The sequence below is a fragment of the Lissotriton helveticus genome, chromosome 1_1 (genome assembly GCF_964261635.1).
Source record: "Lissotriton helveticus chromosome 1_1, aLisHel1.1, whole genome shotgun sequence".
NCBI classification, from domain to species: Eukaryota; Metazoa; Chordata; class Amphibia; order Caudata; family Salamandridae; genus Lissotriton; species Lissotriton helveticus.
This window is the reverse complement of record NC_136057.1, coordinates 1,466,069,741-1,466,097,345: the sequence shown is the minus strand read 5'-3', so window position 1 is coordinate 1,466,097,345 and position 27,605 is coordinate 1,466,069,741. Positions and strand designations below refer to the sequence as shown.

The following is a 27,605-nucleotide window of genomic DNA, read 5'->3' as shown; positions in this document are numbered from 1 at the left end:
CACTTTGGGCGGGAGAGCCGGCGGAAAAACAAGTAAGGGAAAGAGGTGTGCCCACCTCTGCCAATTCCACCCCTCAGGTGGGGGAGGCGAGTTGAGACACACCTCTGAGTCCCTGCCATCTTGAGGATGGGGGGGACCTAGTCGAACAGGGACAGGCTCCTGGCCCCCTCCCACTGGAGGGTGGCACGATAGGGGGTGTACTCATACAGTGCAAACAAAAGAATCTGGATGCATCCCTGACTAGGGCACACCTTGGGTTCCTTAAATCAATGGACTCCTCTTCAAATTATAATGTTCAAAGTTTCAACATTTTTTGAATATCTCCAATTCTTTCAATAATTTGGAATTCGTGCCTAAAAAAACATGGAAGTGCACGTGCACCCGTCGTTTTCACCACTGTTTATCATTGCACCAACGCCACACTGTTTCACCACACGGTTTGCTGTGTCAGAACACCCATTATAACTGCTCTATGGATTTACATATTATGTACAGCATGTTTACAGCTATATCCTTTGTTTTAGAGCTCCCTGATGAAGGGCAAATCAGCCCGAAATGCATTGGAGCAGGTTTGAAGCATCTTTGAACCATATGGGATTGATTTATAAAGTGAAAATACATTATGGAATGAAGAAGAATTCCAAATTATTGAAAGAATTGGAGATATTCAATAAATGTTGAAACTTTGAACATTATAATTTGAAGAGGAGTCCATTGATTTAAGGAACCCAAGGTGTGCCCTACTCAGGGATGCATCCAGATTCTTTTGTTTGCACTGTATGAGTACTATGAACTAGACGTGGCTCGGACGGACACGTCACCTAAAGGAGCACTCAACCTACGAATACATTTTTTCATCTTTGTATCTACTTTAGTCATTTGAAGCTGTGCACCCCCACAATCCGAATTAATTCACAATAGGGGGTGTACCACCCCTTGGAAGGGACCCATTGATCCCTACCGTTACCCTCATTTAATGCCCCTAAATCTAGTAATTAGGGGGCACCCTGAATCTTGCTTACTCAGATCCAGCCCGACAACAAGAGGAAACAAGCATTGGAAATGCAATAGGTCTCGCAATAGAATAGTTAGACTTTTTTCTTTTTGCAAATGGAAGAGTGGCGTTGCGTGGATGAGTGGCGTTGCGTGGATGAGTGGCGTTGCGTGGATGAGTGGCGTTGCGTGGATGAGTGGCGTTGCGTGGATGAGTGGCGTTGCGTGGATGAGTGGCGTTGCGTGGATGAGTGGCGTTGCGTGGATGAGTGGCGTGTGTGAGTGGCGTAGCGTGTGTGAGTGGCGTAGCGTGTGTGAGTGGCGTAGCGTGTGTGAGTGGCGTTGCGTGTGTGAGTGGCGTTGCGTGTGTGAGTGGCGTTGCGTGTGTGAGTGGCGTTGCGTGTGTGAGTGGCGTTGCGTGTGTGAGTGGCGTTGCGTGTGTGAGTGGCGTTGCGTGTGTGAGTGGCGTTGCGTGGATGAGTGGGGTTGGAATGCAATAAGTATAGCATTAGAAAAGTTGTAGTTATTGGTGAGGGTGAGGGTGATTGAGGGTAAGGGGGTGAGGGTGATTGAGGGTAAGGGGGTGAGGGGTTTAGGGTGAGTGAGGGTGAGGTGTTGAGTGGGGGTGAGTGAGGGTGAGTGAGTGTGAGGGAGGGTGAGTGAGGGAGAGGTGTTGAGGGTGGGTGAGGGGTTGAGGGTGAGAGGGTGAGTGAGGGTGAGGAGTTGAGTGTGAGTGAGGGTGAGGGTGATTGAGTGTGAGGTGTTGAGGGAGGGTGAGGGTGAGTGAGGGTGAGGGTGAGGTGTTGAGGGTGAGTGAGGGTGAGGAGTTGAGGGTGAGGGTTAGTGAGTGTGAGGGGTTGAGTGTGAGTGTGAGTGAGGGTGAGTGAGGGTGAGGGGTTGAGGGTGAGTGAGGGTGAGGGTGAGGCTGAGAGGTTGAGGGTAAGTGAGGGTGAGTGATGGTGAGGCAGAGGGGGTGAGGGTAAGTGAGGGTGAGTGAGAGTGAGGGTGAGTGAGGGGTTGAGGGTGAACGGTTGAGGGTGAGTGAGGGTGAGGGTGAAGTGTTGAGGGTGAGTGAGGGTGAGGGGTTGAGAGTGAGTGAGGGTGAGGCGTTGAGGGTAAGTGAGGGTGAGTGAGAGTGAGGGTGAGTGAGGGGTTGAGGGTGAACGGTTGAGGGTGAGTGAGGGTGAGGTGTTGAGTGGGGGTGAGTGAGGGTGAGTGAGTGTGAGGGAGGGTGAGTGAGGGTGAGTGAGGGAGAGGTGTTGAGGGTGGGTGAGGGGTTGAGGGTGAGAGGGTGAGTGAGGGTGAGGAGTTGAGTGTGAGTGAGGGTGAGGGTGATTGAGTGTGAGGTGTTGAGGGAGGGTGAGGGTGAGTGAGGGTGAGGGTGAGGTGTTGAGGGTGAGTGAGGGTGAGGAGTTGAGGGTGAGGGTGAGGGTTAGTGAGTGTGAGGGGTTGAGTGTGAGTGAGGGTGAGGGTGAGGGTGAGTGAGGGTGAGGGTGAGGGGTTGAGGGTGAGTGAGGGTGAGGGTGAGGCTGAGAGGTTGAGGGTAAGTGAGGGTGAGTGATGGTGAGGGTGAGTGAGGGGTTGAGGGTGAACGGTTGAGGGTGAGTGAGGGTGAGGGTGAAGTGTTGAGGGTGAGTGAGGGTGAGGGGTTGAGAGTGAGTGAGGGTGAGGCATTGAGGGTAAGTGAGGGTGAGTGAGAGTGAGGGTGAGTGAGGGGTTGAGGGTGAACGGTTGAGGGTGAGTGAGGGTGAGGGTGAAGTGTTGAGGGTGAGTGAGGGTGAGGGATTGAGAGTGAGTGAGGGTGAGGCGTTGAGGGTGAGTGAGGGTGAGGGTGAGGGTGAGTGTGGGTGAGGGTGAGTGAGGGTGGATGAGGGTGAGTGAGGGTGAGTGAGGGTGAGTGAGGGTGAGGGGTTGAGGGTGAGTGAGGGTGAAGGGTTGAGAGTGATTGAGGATGAGGATTTGAGGGTGAGTGGGGGGTTGAGGCTGAGTGAGGGTGAGTGAGGTTGAGGGGTTGAGGGTGAGTGAGGGTGAGGGTGAGGCTGAGCGGTTGAGGGTAAGTGAGGGTGAGTGATGGTGAGGCAGAGGGCAGAGGACAAATGTATTGTACTGTTGGAAAAAAGAAACAATAAATCGCTACTGGAGGCTTGTAGGTGCAGTTCTGCATGTTAGTCATATCTTTTGTGGTGGGTGCAGTCTGTGTGCTGAACTACAGTACGCGGGGTGGGGAGAAATAAATCGATGCTGCTTTAGATGCACTCTAGGTGTTGAAACGGATGATACTACAAACTCTTTTTCGGGCAGAGTCGACGTCTGGTGAAGCAGCGTCGCTGCAGAGCTTTTGATTACCTCTTGGCGCTCTTATGGAAGACTGGGAAGTACTACAAATTCCTGACCAGTGGCACAACTGTCTCTAAAACTGTCACGCAGTGAACGACTATGCTGGTTCCCACAGCCAATCGCAAACCCACACTTTGACTCCGCGTATACTGACCCAATGAGCAAAAAACAATTCTGTCCCTAGTTGTAGTTACACAGCCTCTCTACAGTGACCTCGTTTTGCCACAACCAATAAATTGTTTCCTTATACCTTACTATGGCACCTCTACTTCTGGCTTCTGCTGCCGAGTAGTGGGGGCGGGTCAGGGGGTGTAATGTGAGTCCGGGGACGCAGCAGTGTTGGAAGGCACAGAGCGCGTCCGATACAAAGAAAGTGAAAGTACGGTATGCCGCGCTGTTATAAAGTATGAAATCAATGTTTGTAAGTTCTTTTTGGTGATGTGCACATAAGAAAACAAGAGTGCGGCCAACACTTTACATATTTAGCATGGTGTGCACGCTATTATTAAAGTAAAAGCAGGCCTGACCCGCTGTCAACGTTTAAAAACAAACAAAAGAAAAGCACGTCCGCCATTATCTCATCTGAGGCGGCTGCTTAAATAAAACCAGACCTAACAAAAAAAAAAGTACTGGCACAGACGACAGAACACGGTTGGGACGGGTAGAGTAGAGAGGGTAGTGTACTGTTAGTGTGGGTGGGCTAGGAGCCAGGTATCCAGAGGGAGACAACGGGTTATGATTGGATGCAGCGGCAGAGCCTTGGGTGCAAGGAAGGCAAGAGGCTGGAACAGCAAAGCCGAGTGGGTGGAGGGAGTAAAGTGATTGAAACTATGAACGCAAAGCCTAGCGCATGTGTCTGTGTGAATGTGCACGGTGGGGGGTTCAGGGTTTCAGGCATCAGAGCCGGGTATGCACAGATATACAGTGCAAGGCTACAGAGCAGGCTGGTGGAGCCGATAAGACGTGTGGCGCTGGGGAAGCGGGAGCGGTGAGCGGGCTCTGTGCTGTTTTTAAACAAGCCCGTCAGAGGTCCGTGAACTCTGCTGCTTCCGTCTTTTTTCTGTTGCACAATAAACACTGACGCGCGAGAAGCAAGGGGCGAGTCTGAGGCGGCTGCTTAAATAAAACCAGACCTAACAAAAAAAAAAGTACTGGCACAGACGACAGAACACGGTTGGGACGGGTAGAGTAGAGAGGGTAGTGTACTGTTAGTGTGGGTGGGCTAGGAGCCAGGTATCCAGAGGGAGACAACGGGTTATGATTGGATGCAGCGGCAGAGCCTTGGGTGCAAGGAAGGTAAGAGGCTGGAACAGCAAAGCCGAGTGGGTGGAGGGAGTAAAGTGATTGAAACTATGAACGCCAAGCCTAGCGCATGTGTCTGTGTGAATGTGCACGGTGGGGGGTTCAGGGTTTCAGGCATCAGAGCCGGGTATGCACAGATATACAGTGCAAGGCTACAGAGCAGGCTGGTGGAGCCGATAAGACGTGTGGCGCTGGGGAAGCGGGAGCGGTGAGCGGGCTCTGTGCTGTTTTTAAACAAGCCCGTCAGAGGTCCGTGAACTCTGCTGCTTCCGTCTTTTTTCTGTTGCACAATAAACACTGACGTGCGAGAAGCAAGGGGCGAGGGGGGAGGAGAAGTCTGGGCAGGCAGGATGACTCAGGGGAGGGGGCGGAGCGGGGCAGAGCGGCATGTGGGTGTGAAGAAGCCGGGCCTTTGAAGTGAAGCTAAGCTTCACTTCAAAGGTGTCTGAGGAATGCGGGCGGCTGTGCACGCGCTTTTAAGCTCAATGCACATGCGCATTGAGCTTAAAAGTCACGGGCACTGCAAGGAATCGCCACGATTCCTTGCTTCTTAGTTAAAGCTTGTTTAAGCCGCAATAGGCTCGCAAGCTCGATGCGCATGCGCATCGACAGGCGAGACCTAAAAAAGAAGAAGGACCAAACAGCCGTGCAGTACCTAACAAGAGGAAGACGCCCACTTACTTGGTCCCAGCCTTAATGGTCTGTCTCCCCTCGAACCTGCTCCTGTGAAATCCCGGTGTGTCCTGCAGCCAGCAACCTCAAAAACCCCGGAGGACCTGCCTGCCTTCACTTTCAAAGACTGCTTCTCCAGTGAACACCGGATTTGTTCAACTGCAACCCCTGGCAGCATCCAGGAACCGCGAATCCAGCCTGACCTCGAGTGGAAAAACACCACGAGGAGGTCACCTCGGTGATCCTGACCGGAGATCCGTGACCCCTGACCTGCCTCAATCCTCCAGCCGACGCCTGCAGCCTAAATACAGAAGCCCCCCCCACTAACCGCAACCAGGAGTTGGTAAGAAGATCCGAGCCCAAAAGGCACCCAACGCCCTACACAGTGTGTGCCTAAACCGACGGTGTCAAACCAACCCTTAACTTCCCCACTTACTTCTCCAAGTGGTGGTCGCACCCAAAAGCCCTTTTGCAAACCGGAAGTTCTGTAAAGAAAACAGGGCTCCCGATGTTGAAACAGCACTCTGAACCCTGCCACCTAAGTGCCGCTGAAGCGGCACCTTTTGTGCTACTTTTTTTTCCCCCATTTGTCCTGACCTTAACCCTAGGAGCCTCGCTTCCACAACCCTGTGGCCTGTTTGCCAGCAGCCACCAACTGGAGGCCCCCTATCACCCACTGGATAACATTGGGCCTCAACACTCTGCACCTGACCGCCCTAGTGCCGCTGAGGGTGCAACAACAGTGCATCACTGACCCTGGGGGACCCCTGAGTCTAACCCCAGAATCTTAACTCCCAAAGTAGATTACTTACCTGTGAATCGTTAACCTTTTTTTCCTCCATAGAATAACATTGTCAATTTTCTTCCAAAAATGTTCTACGTGTGGAGTTTTGAAATATAAAAATATTCTTTAAAAATCGCACAAATAACCAAAACGTATTTACTTACCTGTTTACAGGAAATGTCCCAGTGCTGAATCTAGGTATCCAGGACGGAGTTAGAAAAGTAACATAAAAAGTAACTTACCTGTGATTTACTGAAAAAGCCTATTCATTTCAATGCACTGTTTTTCTTCCAGAAAACGACTGTGTGGAGTTTTGAAATCTAATAATATTCTTTAAAAATCATGCGAATAACTAAAACGTAATTACTTACCTGTTTACAGGAAATGTCCATGTGCTGAATTTAGGTATCCAGTATTGAGTTAGAAAAGTAACGAAAAAAGTAACTTACCTGTAATTTACTGAAAAAGCCTATTAATTTCAATGTACTATATTTGCTCAGTGTTGCATCCTACTGCATCCCCTGTAAATCAAACAAGGTACAATTTCTATTGCATTTTCAAACTGTTCTATATCCAGTAACTTTTTACTGAAAAATATTTAATGCTTACCTGTGCCAGGCTTGTTTGGTTAAAAAAATAAAACAAATAAATAAAATATATTTTTATACAAACACAATTGGCCTAGAGTTCAGTTATTGAGTGTGTGAATTCATTTGCTGACTGAGTGTGTACATCAGATGCTTAACACTGTCCATTGATACTGCCTTACTGCTTGACTACTCTACCACAATTAGAGAGTAAGGTTGTATCTAACTTTAACCTCTGCCTAACTCTGGGGTCACCTGGACTCTATACACACTATACCTCATTGTGGTGTAGAATATATAGAGCCAGTTTCCTACAGTGGCCTCTTTGGGTCAGTAGACCACTATCTCTGTCATTGTTTTTTAATAAAGCTATTTTATTTTAATTTTAAATGCAGCCTGTTTCCCATAAAGAAAAATGGACTATGTTTTAAAGGGGTCCAAGAATTCAGCAGCAAAACATCAATACATACTATTCCGATTCAGTATTTAACGAGCATCGGCAATGCAATAGGTCTCGCATTTACGAGAGTTTGAGCTATTGGCATTGTAAATGACAATGCCTTTTATTTATGTGCTGTTTTTTAAACAGATAAATAAAAAGCATTGTCATTTACACTGCGAATAGCTTAAGTTCTCGCAAATGCGAGACTGATTGCATTACAAATGTGGTCCTGCAATAAAAAAAAATTTAAAAAGCGTTAGGAGAGAGTGTGTCTTGCCTGTAATAGCAGGCAGGACAAAGCTATTTGAGAAAAGTGCTTGGAGGCTGTAATTAAAGCCTACAGAGTAACAAAACTTGTAACAGGGGGTGTTGTCATGGGAGGTTACAAGAGGAGACAAGGCAGTTCTAAGGTGGGACTACTAAGCCTATTGATCAATGAACAGCCACAGTTTACAGTGAACGATGACAGTGGACAATGAAAACTAAGGGCAGTGAGTGGGCTGAGCTTCCCTACCTGAATACGGTACAAAAGGGGGTGGTGATGGACGGAGCATCTGAACCAATCAAACACTCACACCCAGTCAAAAGATTTGGGTTTAATCCATCACCGTTCTTTAGCCCACTCTGCCACCCCAGTTCAGACATGGCCATATGCAAATCAGTCTGACCCGGTGGCTCATGGGAACAGTCCAGCCCGAACTGCCAAGCCATGCCTTCCCTGGACCGGAAACAAGCTTCCGAGGACCGGTTTCTGGCATTGCAGCTGTCTTCAGCCCGGCTTGCTTGAATCCAGTGGCAAAGTGAGCAAGGGGCTCACGTCTGAGCATACCCTGCCACACTTATGGCGGCCAAAGCGGTACAAAAGGGGGTGGTGATGGACGGAGCATCTGAACCAATCAAACACTCACACCCAGTCAACAGATCTGGGTTTAATCCATCACCGTTCTTTAGCCCACTCTGCCACCCCAGTTCAGACATGGCCATATGCAAATCAGTCTGACCATGTGCCTCATGGGAACAGTCCAGCCCAAACTGCCAAGCCATGCCTTCCCTGGACCAGAAACAAGCTTCCGAGGACCGGTTTCTGGCATTGCAGCCGTTTTCAGCCCGGCTTGCTTGAATCCAGTGGCAAAGTGAGCAAGGGACTCAGGTCTGAGCATACCCTGCTACACTTATGGCAGCCAAAGCGGTACAAAAGGGCTAAAGAACGGTGATGGATCAAACCCAGATCTTTTGAGCGTCCAGGGAAGGCATGGCTTAGCAGTTCGGGCTGGACTGTTCCCATGAGGCACAGGGTCAGACTGATTTGTATATAGCCATGTCTGAACTGGGGTGGCAGAGTGGGCTAAAGAACGGTGATGGATCAAACCCAGATCTTTTGACTGGGTGTGAGTGTTTGATTGGTTCAGATGCTCCGTCCATCACCACCCCCTTTTGTACCGCTTTGGCCGCCATAAGTGTGGCAGGGTATGCTCAGATGTGAGTCCCTTGCTCACTTTGCCACTGGATTCAAGCAAGCCGGGCTGAAGACGGCTGTAATGCCAGAAGCCGGTCCTCGGAAGCTTGTTTACGGTCCAGGTAAGGCATGGCTTAGCAGTTCGGGCTGGACTGTTCCCATGAGGCACAGGGACAGACTGATTTGCATATAGCCATGTCTTAACTGGGGTGGCATAGTGGGCTAAAGAACTGTGATGGATCAAACCCAGATCTTTTGACTGGGTGTGAGTGTTTGATTGGTTCAGATGTTCCGTCCATCACCACCCCCTTTTGTATCCCTACCTGAATACAGCATGCCTCGCAGAGCAGCGCATGCATTGCCCAGGCTCGACCTAAAAGGGGACACCCTTTCCAAATACCGAAATGGTATTTGGCCCAAACCCACATTGTGACTTGGTAACGTGTCACCGAATAAAGTTTGGGTTTCATACATACCAAAATGCTTTTTTGTGGACGCAAATGGACAAATTCTGTGAAAAGGCCAGTTTCCTAACGTAAATAAGCTCAGTATATCAGGCCCATAATGCTTAGACGCTCACAGGGGCATGTGTTCAACTTATGGGAGTACTCAATGCATTTCAAACAGAAAGGGTGAGGATCTGAAATTAAAACAGGTAACTTAATGTATCATACTTTGAACACCTTCTGAATAAGTAGTACACCAAAGTAAAGGAACAGTGTTTTTTTTTCCCTAGAAAAAAGTTAATGTCAAACTGTTCCTAAAAACATTCTCCAGACCAGGTGGTACTTCTGCTCATTTGGAAATAGCAAGAAATAACATGACTGATATAAAGGTGCAGGATGAGGGAAAAGATGGCCTCACCATATTCAACTTCTGAGTTGAGGTTTGTAAGCTCTCAAAGACGTACCACTGGTTTGGTACTATCCAATAAGAAAATGTTCCATATGTACCAATTCATAAAACATTATGGCTAAACGCTGGATCCCATTTTTTTTTGAATCAGGATAATTATTGTCTACTCTTTCATAATCTTTATTCAGAAGCTAGAAGACCTATCCACAATTTAAATGTTTTAAGAACGCTTTTGTTTTTTTTACTTAGCAACTTTGATAATCCTTTGAATGGTTTGTTTTCTTCAGAGGTGTACATGGGAGAAAAGCAGAGAACTGTTCAACAGCGCAATTATTGATCTCCTCCATCAATGGTAGCTAAGCAATGCATGGTATCCCAAACCCTTTGTAGGTATTCATGTATGTGGTAAACTCTAAGGTAGACAGGCATCAATCAGATCAAAGGCGTGACCATACTGATGTTATCTGCAGAGCGACATCCTGACCTTTGCCGTCACTCTCTCTAAACTAAGGGTGGGCGGAACTCGCGGAGTTTCACTCCGTGGAATTCTGCGGGGTTGCATAAAAACTCTGCGAGATTCCGGGGAGTCCAGCGGGCAGACAGAATCGGCACGTCGCACTGATTTTTAGCACCATGAGCTTGTACAGCGCGAATGGCACCACGAGGAGCAACAGAGGACGCTACTTCTTTGCTGCCACTCAAGTAGATTTTCAACTTGAGTGGTAGCTTGTTCACCATGAATGGTTGCGACAGCCCACGACCATCCACGTTGAAAAAATCTCACCAGGTGCCATCCGAGCACATAATGGAACACCAATTCTCGCTCGCCAACTTAACATTGGTGAGCAGCGCACAAGAAAAAACTCCACCATGCAGTGGCTGACTGAGGCTTCCCAGAACTCCACATTACAAGCGTAAGATGGAGTGGGCTAAAACTCTGCCGGTGGAGTGGAATTATTCGCCCGCTCCTACTCTAAACATTACATGTTGGATCTTACCTTCAAGGCAGACAAGTTTATTCTAGTCTTGTTACCCTATTCCTGTGACTATAGGAGCTGTGAAATAATTACAGTAAAGTTTACTCATGACAATAACTCCTGTTTCTTAGTACTCCAATGTCATGGACCACCTTCCATTTCTTAATTACCATTAATTTTCACAAAATATTTCACATACACAGAGGGACAGATGTTAGATTGATTTATTTGGGAATGGGAGACACAACAACTCATGCTACAAAGCTTAACGTCCAAAGCTCTTACAGTGTAAAAACAGCTGTGTCAGTACGGTCCTCATATCATTCATCCTACTCATATGTCTGAGCAGGAATCAAGGAATTAGAATGAGGTAGATTGCAGCAAGTAACTTTTAGTAAATTTGAATTCTAAAAGTGTGGCTTTGATTTTACAGCACGCTACATATCATGCATGTTGCAGAGCCACACTAGTAAATATCTGCTGCAGAAACATATCACACAAGAATATGGGTCACTGAAGGTTTAAATCATTGGCACCATTAGGAATGGTCACCTGCAAGACAACCACTATTGTGCTCATCTCATCTTACAAGTCCCAATTATAGTTCTCCCACAACATAATATAAATGATCCTGCAACGCCCCTTCTCTTCCTGTGCATGGGCATGTCCCAAATTAACATCGTCATTCTACAGCACAGCCCTGGTATTCACTCACCTAATGCAGATTTTGCAGCTGCCGACGCCACTCGAGGGTCCACCACGGAGGCAAGGAAGGCCACAGTGCTCAAGACAGGGTTTCCTGACTGGCTGAAGGGGATGGGCTGGAAGGCAAGTGGTCCAAGGGATGACTCCGAATCTTCTAAGTAGGGGTCCTCAATTGGCAGGCGCAGAAAGTGGAGGATGCACTCATCTTGCGTGCGGCTGCCCACGTGCTCCGACACTTTGTTCCAGTCATCTTTGTACATCTCCAAGGCCTGCCAAAAAGATGCATCACCACATCAGAGCTCACACTTTTTTTTTAATTAGTTCATTTTCAGATATTTACTTGGCTTTGTAGTAAAAAAATATTTAAGTTTGAGAAAATTAGGATTTTTTTCCTTAACAGTAATTTTTCAGCATCGAATCTTCAGATTTTTACGTTTTGTATTTTTCACCCACTCAATAGAACTGCTCTGACAGCAGGAAGGAATTCTACACTTACAAAGATGGAAAGGATCTGTGCTGAAAGTGACAGCTACTTCTCTAAAAATGGCGCTAACAAGCCTTAAATATTTCCTTACGTTTAGGGATAATGGCAAAGAAATATTTTATGCTTGCAAGTCCTCCACAGCAGGTCTCTTTTCAGCTAATACTTCACTATGGAAATTAACTTCCATCATCTTCCCATTTTCCCATTCCCATTGGAGGTATACGGCAGTCCCACACCTCTAGCAGCAGTAGTGTCTCTTGCTCTGACCAATCTCGAGTGGCACTGGCTGCAGCTTTGCTCTGTGAAGAAGACATAAGAAAGGTTAGAAAAGTAAGAATGGGTAGTACCAAAGAGTAGAGGATGCTGTGGATGTAGCCTCCTGTTGGGAAAGGATCCATTACCTTGGAAAGAGTGTTCTTCTTGCTGTACATGTCTGTCCTCAACCCAAAATTCTGCAGGTCGGTGGGCTTCTCCTTGGCCTTTTCTGGGAAGTTGAGCATTTGTTGAGCTGCTGGTGACTGCTGCAAGATGAAGGGAGGGTTAATGAAATGATTAATTCCCAGTCATATTGGTAGCAACCATAAAATATTATTGGGCTATGCCAATATCTCTAGGAATTTCAGAGATTCAGTACCCAAACTCACAAAATGGCATTCAAGAGTTTTGTACAGGTTTAAGAGGTTATCTGAACAGTTGTGGTAAGAGTTAATTGGAGCATACATTTAAACTGGGACAAGCCCTCAACCCATCGAAAAAAAAAAAATGGAGGTAGCCCTGACCAGTTTTACATTTTGAAATAAGATCGCTTTCCAACTCAGATTCCGGGAATAATTAAAACCAGGCAATTCTGGAAATATAGGGAACAGGTGGTGAATTACCCCATTAGACCATAACATCACACTGTTACCAAAATCCCATTCTTTGAAATCACTCTAGGAGCCTTCTATCACTTTAGGAATTGGTCATCGAACTGTGACAACACTTCACAAATGGATTGTCGCACTGCAACGCAATGACAGACTATTGTGAGACCCAACACTTTAACTACATCCTGCCTACTGACAAAAGGACAGTTTTGCATGATTTTTAATTGCTCTCTTTCACTCACTAGGATATCCACCAATTTTAAAAAGCCATATGAATATCCAACAAATCTCCACTGGAACAAGCTATCATCAGTGATTGGACTGGATCACCAAGAAGCATTATGGACCATAAATACGGAGCATTAACTACTATTTGGTTAGGCTAAGGCAGCGCTCACCTGGGGAGTCTTGGGTTGCAATGGTACTAATCCAGAGGGAGTATCGGCTAGGACGTGAAAGTGTGAAGTGGGTGGGGGCCCCATTGGAGTTGGACGACTTTCAGCATCCACCTGGTAGTTGACGAGTCCCCATTGCTCCAGGAAAGCGTGTACCCTGGAAAGCAAACAAGCAGTGACAAGCAAAATAGGAAAAAAGTTCATACAATCAAAAAAATTATTCCATTACATTAAAAAGCAATATTCTGCCTGGCAGAAAAAAAGATAAATACAGAATGACTGAACAAGTCACAAGGTCAGATTGTAATCAGGCAAAATGATTAAATTGATTAAAGTTAGTCAAGGAGAAGGTAAAACACCCAGCAGAGTCCATAAAAGCACTAGAATCTTCTTGATGACTGAAAATTTTCTTCAGAAGTAAAGTTCATCAAACCCAACCATGACATTCCACACCTCCTGCACAGTACTGTGACCCACATACAGCTCTTCCAGTATACCTCAATCCTGAAAGGAAGCTCAGTGTTTAGTCCAATGCACCTCACACCCTTGTTAGGCCTACAAATATCCTACTCTGACTTTGTCCAACAATGACTTCTCTCACTCACAGGCCACTCATTTTCCTTCTCCGTTCTCTTTGCTCGCCTTTCTGTGAATATACTGCCTCAATTTTCTAAAAGACATATCTTGCCCTGCTCAAGCGCTTATACATTCCATCATTCTAGCACATTCCTTTCTCCAGACACGCACCTCATGATGGCGCACACATCTCCAGCCAGGTTCCGGCGACAAGCAGTGGACGTCAAATATTCTTGAGGATTCAACCGGTAAGTGTCAATCATGAAGTTGCGATAGGCAAGGTAACTGAAAGAAGAGAGGTTCATTTATAGGTAGCAGTGTCAGAGTGATAAGTATGTGCATACCTTGACAGTCGCAATGATGTACACTGGTTACACATTCCAAATGTTAATTGCAGCATTTGTAAGCTGTGCATGTCTCAGGAGTACAGGAATTTGGGCACTTGTACAATGTGGCCTCTCCTTTGTCACAAATTTGAATCTGTAATACGTGTTATGTCAACGTTACAGATCATATTTGTTCGCAAAATTTCCTTGCGGTAACAGACCTCCACCCGCAACATTCCCTCCCACAAGACAGAAGAGCTGCCAATAAGTTCCCACAACTCGTGCAAGTCCAGGCCTCGGATGGTTTAACTATTCCTAAAGTTAAAAAGCCTAATAACTAGAGCTTACAGAGCTATTCTATTACTTAATTGACACACACCTATGGGCTAAATGTATTAAAAATGTATTTGCTAAAAGTGGTTGAAATTTGCACACCGACCTTTACTGAATACATTGGTATTTTGTCAACCAACCTACATGCTAATAGGTTGGTTCGCAAAATACCGAATCATAGTGAGTCACAATTTGACCTACTGCATGAATATTAATAAGGTAGGTTGAAAACTGCGACCAACTACCATGCAATGCATAACAGGGATGATGGCCTGCTGGGGTCTGCTATGTCTGTGACTGCTTTAAAATATAGCAATCTTTTTCTATTCTGTTGTTTTAAATGCAGCTGGTTTTCCTTCAAAAGACAAAAATCTCCACATTTGTATGTGAACAGGATTACCACCACCTTTAACGTGTGGGTAAAATATTAATGTTTTGCGACTGGATTTCGGTCACAAAACAATAATACATTTAATAAGGAATCAGTATTTAAAAGAGACATCCTACACATGCGCCTTCCAAAAGCTGAGTTGGTATGGTAACCTAATCCCATTGAACAAATCAGAAAACCTTTTCGGAATCGTTAGGTGGGCCTAGTGCATTTGACCCTTTGCACACGAGGTCCTTAGAGCCTTAGGCTTCAAGCTTCAGAAAGGGCAATTTCTCAAGTCACATTGGCCCTACAGGTATGGAAGCACAAACTTTCAGGTTATAAATCTCTTATAGAGCTTGGCTATCTACAACACAGTCACCTCTTAAGTGCCATAGACTTTAAAAACATATGTCTCAGGTACAGCTATTTTCAAGGCACAAGACTGTACAAACATGGAAATCAGAGAGCAGTGGTATGCCTGTGCAGTCTCAGTGTAGGACAGTAGGGTCTGCTTTCCTATGGTCACCCCATTTTTTGCTTTTGTCTTCACTGGTTTTCGACTTAATGTGGCTGTGGGCCTGCTAATCAGACCCACAGCCCTGCTGTTCTCTCTCTAAGTTTCACACCATTTACTTTAGGTACATCACCAATTGGGATTTGGGTCACTCTTGTAAGTCCCTGTACAGTGTACTATAGGTACCCAGGGCATAGGTGCACCCATGACCTACCAGGGGCTGCAGCATATCTTTTGCCACCCCTGGCTGACCATCCATACTGACACAACTGGCTGATCACTCAGCTGAGGCAAGGTCGTGTAATCACCCCTTGCTAAGGTGTATTATTCCTATACCTACCATTATATATAGACACATATGCACCTATAAGTCACTCCTATGGCAGGCCTGAACAATCCTGGTTTTATGTGAGATGGTGCTCTAGCATGAGCTGAGCCTGTCTGCAGCTTTCGGAACCATGTCCTTATAGCTGTTCTATGAAATAGCCATACCATATACTCTTAAGTGCATTATAATACCCGCGGTTATTGCTAACTTTGGTTTGGCTTTATCAAAACATGTCGTGTAAGGTGTCATACGCTTTGGAATACTACCCCTCGCCAGTTCTGGCGACGGGGGTAGCATTCCACCCTTCTAGAGGGAGAAGACATGTTGTTCCTACTAATCCTGGTTAAAGTTAACCAGAGCCTCAGCATCACAAAATGGATGCTGCTGCCACAGACACAAGTCTGACCTCCTGCTGCTGGGAGTCCTTCCAGCGAGGGAGGCTTGGACAATAGGTTTCCTGTCTTGGGAGGTGCTAGCACCACCCCAGACAGGCCATAGTGTATTGGGGCAGGGAGGGCTGAATGAAATGAGACACTGCCTGGGGCACACAAGGTGCCCCATGCATAGTCCAGTTCAAACCCGTGCTGGGGCACTCCAGCCCCAGCTCTGGCGTGAAACTGGACAAAGGGAAAGGGGTGTAACCACCCCCTTCCTGGGTTACACCCATAGGAGGGACCTAGCAGGTAATCCAGCCCCTAAAGTTGGTATATAGGTAGGAGCTGAGTCCCAAGACTTTAGATTTATCCTGACTGAAAATTGAAACAAAACTCTGGACCTTCGACATTCTACTCGACATAGAAGACTAAAGAATCTCCCTTGTGGTCAAGGAGTGACCACCCTGTGCAAGCAGGCACCATCAAGCTTTCAACGGTTTGCTTTGTCAACGCTCCCGCCGGAGCCCGAGCACAGAGCCTGACAAGACCCGGACTTCCAGACTTCCAACAGCCCGATCCACAGTCACAGCAGAGCGGAGACCCGTGGAGGCGACGAGAGACGTGGGACCGGCCATCTTGGAAAGCCAGCAAATTGCTTTTCGTGCAACTTCTGAGGCACCCTCGAAGTTGTGCATTGGGGATTGAGAAGCCCCAGCCCCGAGCACCAACTGTACCGAAGATCAGCCCTCCACACTCCACGAGTTCTGCGTGGGGCCCTTCTGCATTTTCCTGCTCAGCGCGTCTGTCCGGTCACTTGCCCGTTGGCTAGTGGCCTCTGTGATGACGAACCTTTTGATTTACACTGCTGGTCTGGTTGCTCCAGACTTTTTTTTAAATGTCGGAATTTGTAAAGCGCACAGCTACCTCCACCGGAGGTGTCCCGGCGCTGTCTGTATACCGCTTAGGATCCCTTCCTAGCTTTCCTGGGAAATGTCCACTCCATGGGCACCCCCCAGGTGCAGCCAGGCATCCCAGCGCTTTTGGGGCCGTTGTGGAGATTAAGCAAGCTATTGCCCAGAGTTGCAGAGTGGGACCCATGATTAGAATAGGCACCGAGGCGAGAAATCAGGTCCGAGGAAATTGAGCCCAAGACCTGCCGAGACGGGAATTGAACCCTGGTCCCGGGCCAGACCTCTGCATCAGGGTCTGCCGCTCTAACCATTGAGCCACACTTCTCCACTGGCCCCTGCTTCCCTGAAAAGGAGAAGCCCATCAGACCTTGCTGGCCTGATTAAGAAGCCATCTTCGATTTCTGCGAGGGTTGCGTTTGCCAAGGCTTGTTGACTCCAATCCGGAAGCCGACACCGCTGACAGCGAGAGCCTTCGTGGGACAGTCCGTATCCAGCTCCTGGTGATCGTCGACACCTCCTGGTCCACGTAGCTGCAGAGACAAGCTTCACAACATCACCTGATTGCTCCACAACATCGCCTGGTTCCTTCTAGGTTCCTTCCTGGTCACTGGCTAGTGACCCAGACTCTGTCCCCTCTGCTTTCAGGTACTCTTCATCCTCGATCCACCCGGACACTTCTCTCCTGGTCGCCTGCAGCATCTTTCTCCAAGGCTCCATAGGAATCAGCGATGAAACCCGACACACTTTGACACCTATGCACCCGCTTCCTGTGGGTGAGGTAACGCGAGTATTTCAGTACTCCTGTGGGTATTGACTATCCTAGTGTCCTAGTTTCAAGTAGCTTTTCCCTAGTCCATCCGGAAGTGTCCTAAAAGAACTAGTTTCCAATTCTTTCGTTCCCATTCTAACTCTATGGTAACTTGTGTGCGTGTAAAGACACTGCACGCGCATCCCGTGGGCCTCCTGCTCCCTATCCTTTGGTAGTACAGCGTAGCCCCAGCGATTCTCCAGGCCCTAGGCCTATCCTTTGTTTGTGACGTGGCTCTTATACCACTATTTTAGTATATGGTTCGAAGTGCCCCTAGGGCATTACTGTATTTTGCGCAACTTATTCTATTATAATTGAGTATCTTGTTATGTGCTTGTGCCTCTGACCTCATAAAGAGTTCAGAGGATTGTGTTAGAAATAAATACATATATATTTTGATATACAACCTGCGTGGTGTCATTTCACTTGGTATTAAAAGGGTTACATATGGTAAAACAGCTGGCTTCACATGCCCTCTTGAGTTTAGCCTAAGACTGCTTTGTCCATGCTACCACTAGGATAGCTGGTCTATAAGATTGACTTTACAACCATCACCATAAGGGTTGTTTGGACTGGTGCAAGGTGCTCACTAGAACAGTGATCATCATATACCAGGCCAACTTCTCATACTCAGCTTTTACATATGCACCAGAAAGATGGAATATAAAATGAACACATGGAGCATTTGATCACATACTGACCTATTTGCATTACTCCAACGTGCAGCTGAGGAAGACTTCTAAACATATTCCAAGTGGCTTGAGACCCTTGCCTTGGTGCCTGCACACAGCAAGGCATCAATCTGAGATCTGCTAAGGGCAGGACTGATAAAAAAAAATGCCATAGCTTAGAAGAGCTCACCAGCTCACCTCATTAAAACTTTGTGCTGTTCAGACTTACATTTCTGGAGTTTTGGACTTGTTCTTGCCATTAAAGAATTCCGGCAGAGCTCTTCTCTCGATGGCATGGACACTGCAGAAAAGACAAAGGATGGGAACATTAAAATGGAGGAAGTGTATAGTTTAGGAATACTGACAGATTCACACATTCATAGGAAGCAGGCAGACTTACATGTAGAGTAGGGAGAGGTTTGACTCTGGCATTTGTCCTGTATACAATCCTGGTTGAATTAATCGGACACATCAACAAAAGAAACAGAATCTGAATTTAGCTGACACAACTATGTGTTTTAGCATTCTACAAGCACCATGGCAGTAGATGGCACTGGAAAAGGAACAGAGAAACTGAACATTCTGAGAATAGGTAACTCTGCCCACTTCTACAATTAATATGGAAAACTTACTGCCACAATAGCGGGCTTTTGAGCAAGTTGCTCTGCTGTTTGTATTTATTTTCTAGGACACACAAAAAAAGTTGGATTTATTGCCTATTTGTTTGAATTCTTGCATCTTAATAACCGGTTTGTCATTTAATGCTGATTTTAAGGTCTATAGGAATGTCAATCGCATCACAACTTCTGACTCAATGCACTTCCCTTTCTTATCTCAAACAAGCCAATCAGGATGACAGGGGTATACTGTCTATGTTTAGCCTCAATGAATCTTAACACCAGCCCATACCATACAATTTCAATAAGGAACCGAGGGTCATTTGTAATAATGTAAAGTTTCTTACCTGTAGGTGTAGGTTTGCAGCTTGAAGAATTCCCAGTTTTCACAGGCTGGGCATTATTTCACTATCTAGTGATTGGGTCCAGAATTACCCCAATTTTTGTAACCCTTCTATTTTTTGTTGTTGGAGGTTGTCGGTCGACGGACCCCCATTTGATGTTCCTTGTGATGTCATACTACCTCCTCCTGAAGTTCCTACCTTTTGTCCCCATCTTCAGATTCTTTTTTTATCCACTCTGGTATCTTGTCCCTTCCTCCCATCTTTTTAGTGGAGATGAGTGGGTCGCTTGTGACTCTAGAAAAATCTTCAAGCAGCAAAACTACACCCACAGGTAAGAAACTAAACATTTTGAAGCGTGAACCTTTTCTGGATTCACAAGCTGGGCATAGATTTTATAGCGTTTGTTGTCCTTACGGTGCTTGGGGTGAAAATGGGCAATGATTTGTAAACAGATGTTATAAGACCCTCTGTTCTACTTGTGCTTCCTTATTCATCTGTATGTTTATGCAATAGTGTTTTGGAAACGTGTGCACAGATGACCACGCTGCTGCAATACAAATGTCCTGTAAGGGTGTATTTACTAGAAAAGGAATGGTTGCTCACTTTTTCCCTATCGAATTTGCTCTAGGTGTTGCACTAAGTCTTTCTCCTGCATTTGTGTGGCACATCTGAATAGTTTATGTGATCCATCTTGCAATTTTGTTCTTAGTTACTGGTCTTCCTAGAAAACCGTTTGTGAATGAGACGAATAGTTGCTTCGCCTTCCCGTTTAGTTTTGTCTTCTCAATATAATACATTATGGCATGGCTTGCGCCCAATGTATGTAACATTCTTTACGCGTGTTTTGGGATTTTAGAAAAAAATTGGTGTCTGTATAGTTTGCTTCATGTGAAATTGCGACATCTGTGGATCTGCCCTCATGACAATCCTGTCTTTGTGAACCTGAAAGTATGGCTCTTGGAATGTGAGAGTGCTTGCAATTCAGTCACCCTGCGTAGACATGTAATGGCTAGAAGAAATCCTGTTTTAGGGTGAGTATTTCTAACAATGCTTTGTGCAATAGTGCGAAAGGCACCTTCACTTGCTGCATGGGTACAACATTTAAATTCCTTGCGGCTGCTGGTACTTTCTTGGTGGTGCAATTGTCTTTGCCCCCTCTAAGAATCATTTTAACTACGGGAGCAGTGAAGAACTGCTTCCATGTGACCCCTTGTATAAGCCACTATCGCTGCCAAGTGTACCTTTACCGAGGCATATGTCAAACTGCAGTCTATGAGGTGTGTTAAATATTGTAACACTGTTCATCCTTTGTGTTCTTTCGTATTAATCAATTTTTAAGACACCATACGGTGTTTCTTTTCCATTTTGCGATACAACATTTTCTGGTAGTTGGCTTTCTTGCTTCTCTTAGAACAGCCATTGTGCTTTCTGGCAGTTTTAAAAGTCCAAATTCCATGTTTTCACGAGGCAGGCTTAAAGACGACTCTGGCTCTGGATGAAATACCCTTCCTCCTTCCATTGTTAGCAGATCTTGTTCCATTGGTAATCTTTATATGTTTCCCTGCACCATTTCTATGAGTTCCGAGAATCATGTTTGCCTAGCCCACTGCGGGACAATTGGTATGAGTGTCATTTTACTCTGTCTTAATTTGCTGATCAGTGGTGTCAGAGGGGATTTTTTTTGGGGGGAGTGTAAACAAATGTCCTCGACTAGTCCATCAACTGTTGTATAACATAGGACAAGGGTTTTTTTGATAGGAAGCAGGGATTTGATTAGGCGCTCAGCTAGTTAACGCAAATACAGTATAAAACAACACAATGAGTGAATATGGTGCAGACTAGGCAGAGGATATGCCTTAAAACCCCTTATTATGGTGTAGAAAAATACACACAAATGAACATGAAAACAACTGCCTAGGCACACATAAAAAGTAAAGATCTTGTGATCATAATGAGTAACAACAACACAAAAAGTATCTTTGAGATGAAAGGAAAAAGGTCTTGAGTGGATCAAGTTGAGATTTTTAATCCTTTTCGAAAAGCACGATGGAACAAGCCAGCCGACACGTATTTCGTCGCACAATGGAGAATTGCACCGCGACTTCTTCAGGGCTGTGGCGTAAGCTAATAGTCTGTGAGAGCACTCAGCCGGTGATAATTCCAACCCGGCCGGGCTGATGAGTAAGACGGACGAATATAAAGTGGAGCAGTGTTAAAGACAGGGAGTAGCTTCACTGCCTATCTTCCAAAGTCGATTCAATTAACATGTTCTTCAAATTGCGGTGTAAGTACACATGGCGATGCACGAAAGTCCTCCGAATTAGCAGGGCCGTGTTATGTTGCGAAGTGTTCTATCTTCAGCAATCTGGGCAGTAGTGGTATAGGCGGAAAGGCGTACAACAGACCGCAACTCCACTCACGACGAAAAGCGTCGCGAGTGGAGTTGCGGTCTGTTGTACGCCATTGGAAATTCCAACACGCAGAACTGAAGACATTGCGCGTTCTCTTCGGTGGCGAATAGATCTAACCAAGGCTCTCCCCACTGCAGAAAGAGACCTTGCGCCACGTCCAAGTTCAGACGCCATTCGTGATCCACCATGCACCGGCAGCTGAGTTCGTCCACCCGGGCCTTCAGAGATCCCGCCAGGTGTTGAACCACCAAGGTAATGCCTTGATGTTCCAGCCATGTCCAGAGGCGGAGAGCCTCCTGACATAGGGTCCATGACCCCACCCGCCCTGTTTTTGTAATACCACATGGCGGTGGCGTTGTCCGTAAACACCTGCACTACACTTCCCCAGACAGGAGGGAAGGAATGCCTTCAGTGCAAGTCAGATCGCCCGCAGCTCCAGAAGATTGATATGGAGCCGGGACTCCGCTGAGACCAGAGGCATCTGAACTCCGCCTCTCCCATGTGGCCTCCCCATCCCAGGTGGTACACATCCGTCACTACTGTGTGCTCCGGTTGGGGAAGGGAGAGGGATCTGCCTCTGACCCATTCGTGTTTCGTGAGCCACCACTGCAACTGTCGTGCAGCGCCCTCCGATATCTGGACGCGATCCGACAGGTTGCCCTGTTGCTGTGCCCACTGGAACTTCAGGTCCCACTGCTGAGCCCGCATATGCCATCTGGCATGTGTCACCAGCAGGATACAGGAGGCCATCAGGCCCAGAAGCTGGAGGGTCAGCCTGACAGAAACCCAGGATAGAGGCTGAAAGAGCAGAATCATAGCCTGAATATCCCAGACCCGCTGCTCGGGAGGATAAACCCGAAACAGTGTTGAATCCAGAACCGCTCCGATGAGGGGGAGCTTCTGAGAGGGACTCAGGGCCGACTTCGGCACATTGATGGAGAACCTAAGCAAATGCAAGAGGTCAGCCGTAGTCTGGAGGTGGGTGACGACTGCATGGGGCGAGCCAGCCTTCAACAGCCAGTCGTCAAGGTAGGGGAATACTGACACCCCTGACCTGCGCAGATGAGCAGCGACCACCGCCATCACCTTCGTGTACACCTGAGGGGCACTAGTAAGGCCGAAGGGGAGCACGGCAAACTGAAAATGCTCCTGGTCTACTGTGAACCGCAGGTAGTTCCGGTGGGACGGCAGGACGGGTATGTGAAAATATGCGTCCTGCAAGTCCAACGCCACCATCCAGTCTCCAGGGCAGCTAGGACCTGAGCCAGAGTCAGCAGCTGGAACTTCTCCTTACGGAGGAAGTGATTGACGTCCCGGAGGTCCAAGATGGGGCGCCGGCCCCCCTTGTCCTTGGGGACCAGAAAGTAGAAGGAATAACAACCACTCCCTACTTCCTGACCAGGAAGGCGCTCAATGGCCCCCTTAGCCAAGAGGGCCACGACTTCCTGACGGAGAAGAGCCAAATGATCCCGCGACATGCGGTGGTACCGAGGTGGCATGGCCGGAGGGGAGGACAGAAAGGGGAGTGCGTAACCTTGGCTGATTATCTGAGCACCCACTTGTTTGATGTAATGTCGCACCAGTGGTAGAGGTGGCGGTGGATCCTGCCACCCACCAGCGTGGGGTGCTCCCTGAAGCTTGGATTAGGAAGGCTTAGAGGCAGAAGCAGCAGGTGTGGAAGTGGACTGACCGGCACGCTGGTTACCAGACCCGCCCCTGCGGAATACGCGGCCGCGCTGAGGCTGGTTCTGCACAGGCTTGCTGGAAGAGCGTGCCTGGGTGCCCCTGCCTTGGCCACGAAAGGAACGAAACCCAGGTGTGGCAGGGTTCTTCTTGGAAAGACCCAAAGACTTGGCCATCGCCCGAAAGTCTTTAAAGCGCTCCAGGGCATTGTTGGCTTTATCGCCAAAGAGGCGGGAGCCATCAAAGGGCATGTCCATGAGCGAGTTCTGGAAATCGGGTGAGAACCCAGTGGAACGTAACCAGGCGTGGCGCCGCAACGCCACAGTCGTGGAAATTGCCCTGCCCAACGAATCAGCGGTGTCCAAACCACACCTGATGGCAAACTTCGCCGCATCTTGGCCTTCCGCAATCACTTGTGAAAGGTCAGCCTGGACCTCCTCAGAACACTGAGACCTCAGCTACCGAATCCCACACCGCATGGGAGTAACATCCCAATAAGCAGGCGTGTTAACCAACCGCAACCCTAAGCTGGCTGAGGAGAACAACCTCTTGCCGAATTGGTCTAACCTTTTAGAGTCCTTGTCCGGCGGAGCCGTGGGAAAGGCACTCTACAACGTTGAGGCCTGAATGACCAGGCTCTCAGGTGTGGGGTGAGTGGTCAAGAAGGCAGGGTCACCAGGCGCCAGGCGATGATGTCTGGCGACGTCTTTATTCACCGGCGCCCCTGAGGCTGATTGCAACCAAGTGCCCAAGAGGACTTCGGTGAGAGCCTCATTGAAAAGGAGCAGCGGCTCCGAAGATGTAGACGCCGTCTGGAGCACCTGCGTAAGGAGGTTGGTCTTAAGGGCCACGGTAGGGAGGTCGAGATGGAGAGCCTCCGTAGCCCGACGCAGCACCATGGTATAGGAAGCTCACTCCTCCATAGTAGGCAGAGGAGAGGCAAAGCCCGAATCAGAAGAAACAAAGCTCGCCCGCATCTTGAAGGTCGTCCACCCAATCCTGCTCGGAGTCACACTGCCGGGCAAGGGGGTCTTCGGAGTAGAGGGAGCCAGCTGCGGCGGCAGTGCCAGTGCCGGAGCCGGAGAAAGGGCAAGCGGCGTCGGGAACGGCGCCGAAAACAGCGCCGGTCGGGGCCGAGCCGGAGCCGTATCCCAATGCTGATCCCAGGTCGGAACTAAATGGTTCGAGAACCAGGGCAGGGATAAACGGCACCCAGTGCGGCGCCTGTGGTGGAGCCGGAGCCGGAGGCAAGGGCAGCGCTGGGGCCGGAGCAAGCGACACTGCACCTTGTAGCGCTGGGGCCGGAGCCGGCGGCGCAGGATCCTGTGGAGCCAGGGCTGGTGCCAGTGGCGGAGACGCCGGGCCACAGGATCTGGACCCGGGACCGCATGGCCCGAAGGCACGCCAGTGGGAGCCAGGGGCCTAATAAGGCATCCATGGCAGCAAGAAACTCTTGCATCTGTTCGGGAGTCGCCCACGGACCCGGGTATAGCGGGTAGGCTGCGGGACTCCCCGGCTCCAGAGGAATCGCAGGGACGGAGCAGCTGTCCCCCTCGTCCGCCCCCGGGGAGCGACGGGGGGACGTCGGAGAGTGAACACGCTTCTGCGACTTCTTTTCATGGCGTTGCTTACCTGAATCTGAAGGCGGAGACTTAAGGAGTTCGAGGAGTGATGGCTCCGGTCCCGCAAGCGGTACCGCGAACGGCCCCTAGACCGGGAGCGGCAGTGAGAGGAGTGCCGGACCTCCAGCAACTTCCGGCACCGCTCCCACAAGGCCTTCGGGCCATGGCTAGACAGTCTCGACAGTCCCGGGAGTCATGATCGGTCTCCAGGCAGTAGAGGCACACATCGTGGGGATCCGCCACCGGCATGTTACAGCGGCACGACCCACAAGACTTAAAGCCTGGCATCCCTACGTGCACCAGGAGACAAGAGGGGGGAGACAAAAAGTCTCAAAATGTAGTAAAAAAATGACTGAGGTACGTGCTCAATCCGGATCTGCGCTTTCGGCGTGGAAAAAGAAAGAACTGATATCAGCGCGCATGGGTGGCGCCTAAGTAGTCTCCGTGACGTCATCTCGGCGCATACGACGCCAGTGACGGAGGCGAAGCCGCACAACGCCACCTACAGACGCGCAGGGGTACTGCTAAGCAAAAAACGTTTCGGATCCAGTCTGACGCCTGGAGAATATTCTAAGGTAAGGAATCTATCACGAACGTGTCTCTTTCAGATCTTGATAATGCCAGGAATTATGTTCCACCTTGCTTGTTGATATAAAACATTGTCATTGTGTTGTCTGTTTGGATCAATACAGATTTTCTTAACAGCTGTTCTTGAAAGGCCTTTAAGGCTAGGAACACCATTTTTAGTTCAGGTACCCTGATGTGTTGTACTGCATCTTGTTCTTTCCAAACTCTTCGAACCTTCATTGAGCCCATGTGAGCTCTCCAGCCCATATGCATGACTTCTGTTGTAATTGCCACTGTTGAGTTGGCTGTGCAAAGTTCGTCCCCTGTGTTATATGTGATCTGTTCCACCACACCATCTCCTCTTACTCTCTGCGTGACAATCAATAGATCTTTACAACTTCCTGTTGTTTTTGACCATTGGTTTAGGATCCATTCCTGATTGGCCTCATGTAGTCTCACATATGGGATCAGAGGTATGCATGATGGTATCTTTCCCCGGAGTTTCTCCACTGTCCTCACTGTCAGAGCTTGCCCCTTCTGGAATAGGGCAGTTTTCTGCAGTAATGACTATTCTTTTGATGCTGGGGTACACATTCCCTTTGACTGAGTTTATCATTGTTTCAATAAAGATATAGTCCTGCTCTAGTGTCTGGATGACTTCTCTATGTATTCTCAGAATCCCAATGTGAATAAAGTTCTCATTACTTGTTGGATATGTTCCCTGAACGTGTTGTGGGATTTTGCTCTTACTAGCCAGTTGTCTAGTTAAGGATACACAAATAGGCCTTGTCTTCTCAGGTGTGCTGCCATTGCTGCGGGACATTTTGAAAACACTGCCGATTTTATCCTGAATGCCACTACTGTGAACTGGTAGTGAGTCTCCTTTACCACAAGCCTGAGATATTTTCTGTGCTTTGGATTCATGGGGTGTACAAGTAGGCATCATTTAAGCTAATAGTTGCCCCATTTTTCGGTCTCGACTACTGCATTGCTTTAGCAATGCTTGTTTGTCGAGATTATAGTAAGGCTTTCAAAAGTCTACCCAAACTGCGGATTGGGTACAGTTCATGTGAGCCAGGCGCGTGCACATCGCCAACCACATCGCACACCATCTGTCTGAGCCTCAGCATCAGACTTCAAAGGAATCCACTCCCCCGCATCAGACTTCAAAGGAATCCGCTCCTCCCCCCACGCAATGCCAAGAGCTTGTTATGACCTAGTCTCGACCACCTATCTCGGAGTGCACTTTTCCTGCTCCCTAACACAGGCTTCTCCACTATAACCCTCTTTTCGTTGATTTTACTCAGCTCTCATCTTTAACCCAGCCCACAGACACACACAGACACACACAGACACACACACACACACAGACAGACACACAGACAGACACACACACAGACACACACACAGACACACACACAGACACACACACAGACACACACACAGACACACACACAGACACACACACAGACACACACACACACACACACACAAATACACACAAATACACACACACACACCCACCCCCACCCACCCACCCACCCCGCCCCCCCCCCCGGCCGCGCAATGCCGAGAGCTTCACTGACACTTTCACTTTAATTCGGTTCTGGAAACGCAAAATGGTTCATTGACTGCAACATGTCAAAATATTTTACGGTAAATTTAAAACCGTTTTGATTTTAGTAACCCAGATTACTTTCCTGCGCACACCACTCGCGTGCTTCCCCCCCCCCCATCACTTTCCCTGCTGGCATTCCCCCCTCCCTTCTCGCCCAGTCCTTGTCACCTCGGCGTGCACTCACCCCTCCTTTCTCCCCTTTCGGTCGCTTTGATGTTCTTGTGCTTATTTTTTTTCCATTCACACACACACAGCACCTCCTCCTTTTCTGCGTGAGGCTACTCGTGGACAGATCTCGAATGCGATCTTCGGAAGGGAGGAAATTGGATATTTTGGGTTCTTTATGACATCTAGCCACTTTATTTAGTTCCTTCTTCTCCTTTGCAAGAACATTTTGTGCAGTCTATTGACAAGGAATGTCTACGAACACACACGTCCGTTTTAATTTAATGTTTTTTATTTTTTCATAATAAATCAGAAGGGAATTTTTGGTGTGCAGAAAAGTCGAAGAGTGAAAGCGCTCTTAACTATATTTAATCCCTGCAAGTATAACTGATTTTAATTTGCACAAAAACGAAGAACCGGAGTAGGAAGTGAGAATTGTAGTCAACAAACAGGAATCATTTTTCCGCAAAAGCAACATTCTAAGCACACTCGAATTCACAGACAAATTC

The 27,605-nt window shown here is 47.9% G+C and overlaps 1 protein-coding gene across 5 annotated transcripts in view; it reads right to left on the bottom strand.

Moving 5' to 3' along the window:
- Window positions 1-27,605, bottom strand: part of SMARCC2 (SWI/SNF related BAF chromatin remodeling complex subunit C2) — a 588,171-nt gene that overhangs the window by 354,936 nt on the left and 205,630 nt on the right. For 4 of the 5 annotated variants that reach the window (XM_078686227.1, XM_078686241.1, XM_078686231.1 and 1 more), the window contains exons 15-20: window positions 18,299-18,370; window positions 13,603-13,716; window positions 12,859-13,012; window positions 11,996-12,115; window positions 11,831-11,893; window positions 11,121-11,379 (exon numbers count right to left, since the gene is read on the bottom strand). In XM_078686227.1, the coding sequence (XP_078542353.1) occupies window positions 11,121-11,379; window positions 11,831-11,893; window positions 11,996-12,115; window positions 12,859-13,012; window positions 13,603-13,716; window positions 18,299-18,370 (782 nt within the window). The remainder of the gene's footprint in view (window positions 1-11,120; window positions 11,380-11,830; window positions 11,894-11,995; window positions 12,116-12,858; window positions 13,013-13,602; window positions 13,717-18,298; window positions 18,371-27,605) is intronic. The other variant, XM_078686233.1, reaches the window with a different exon arrangement.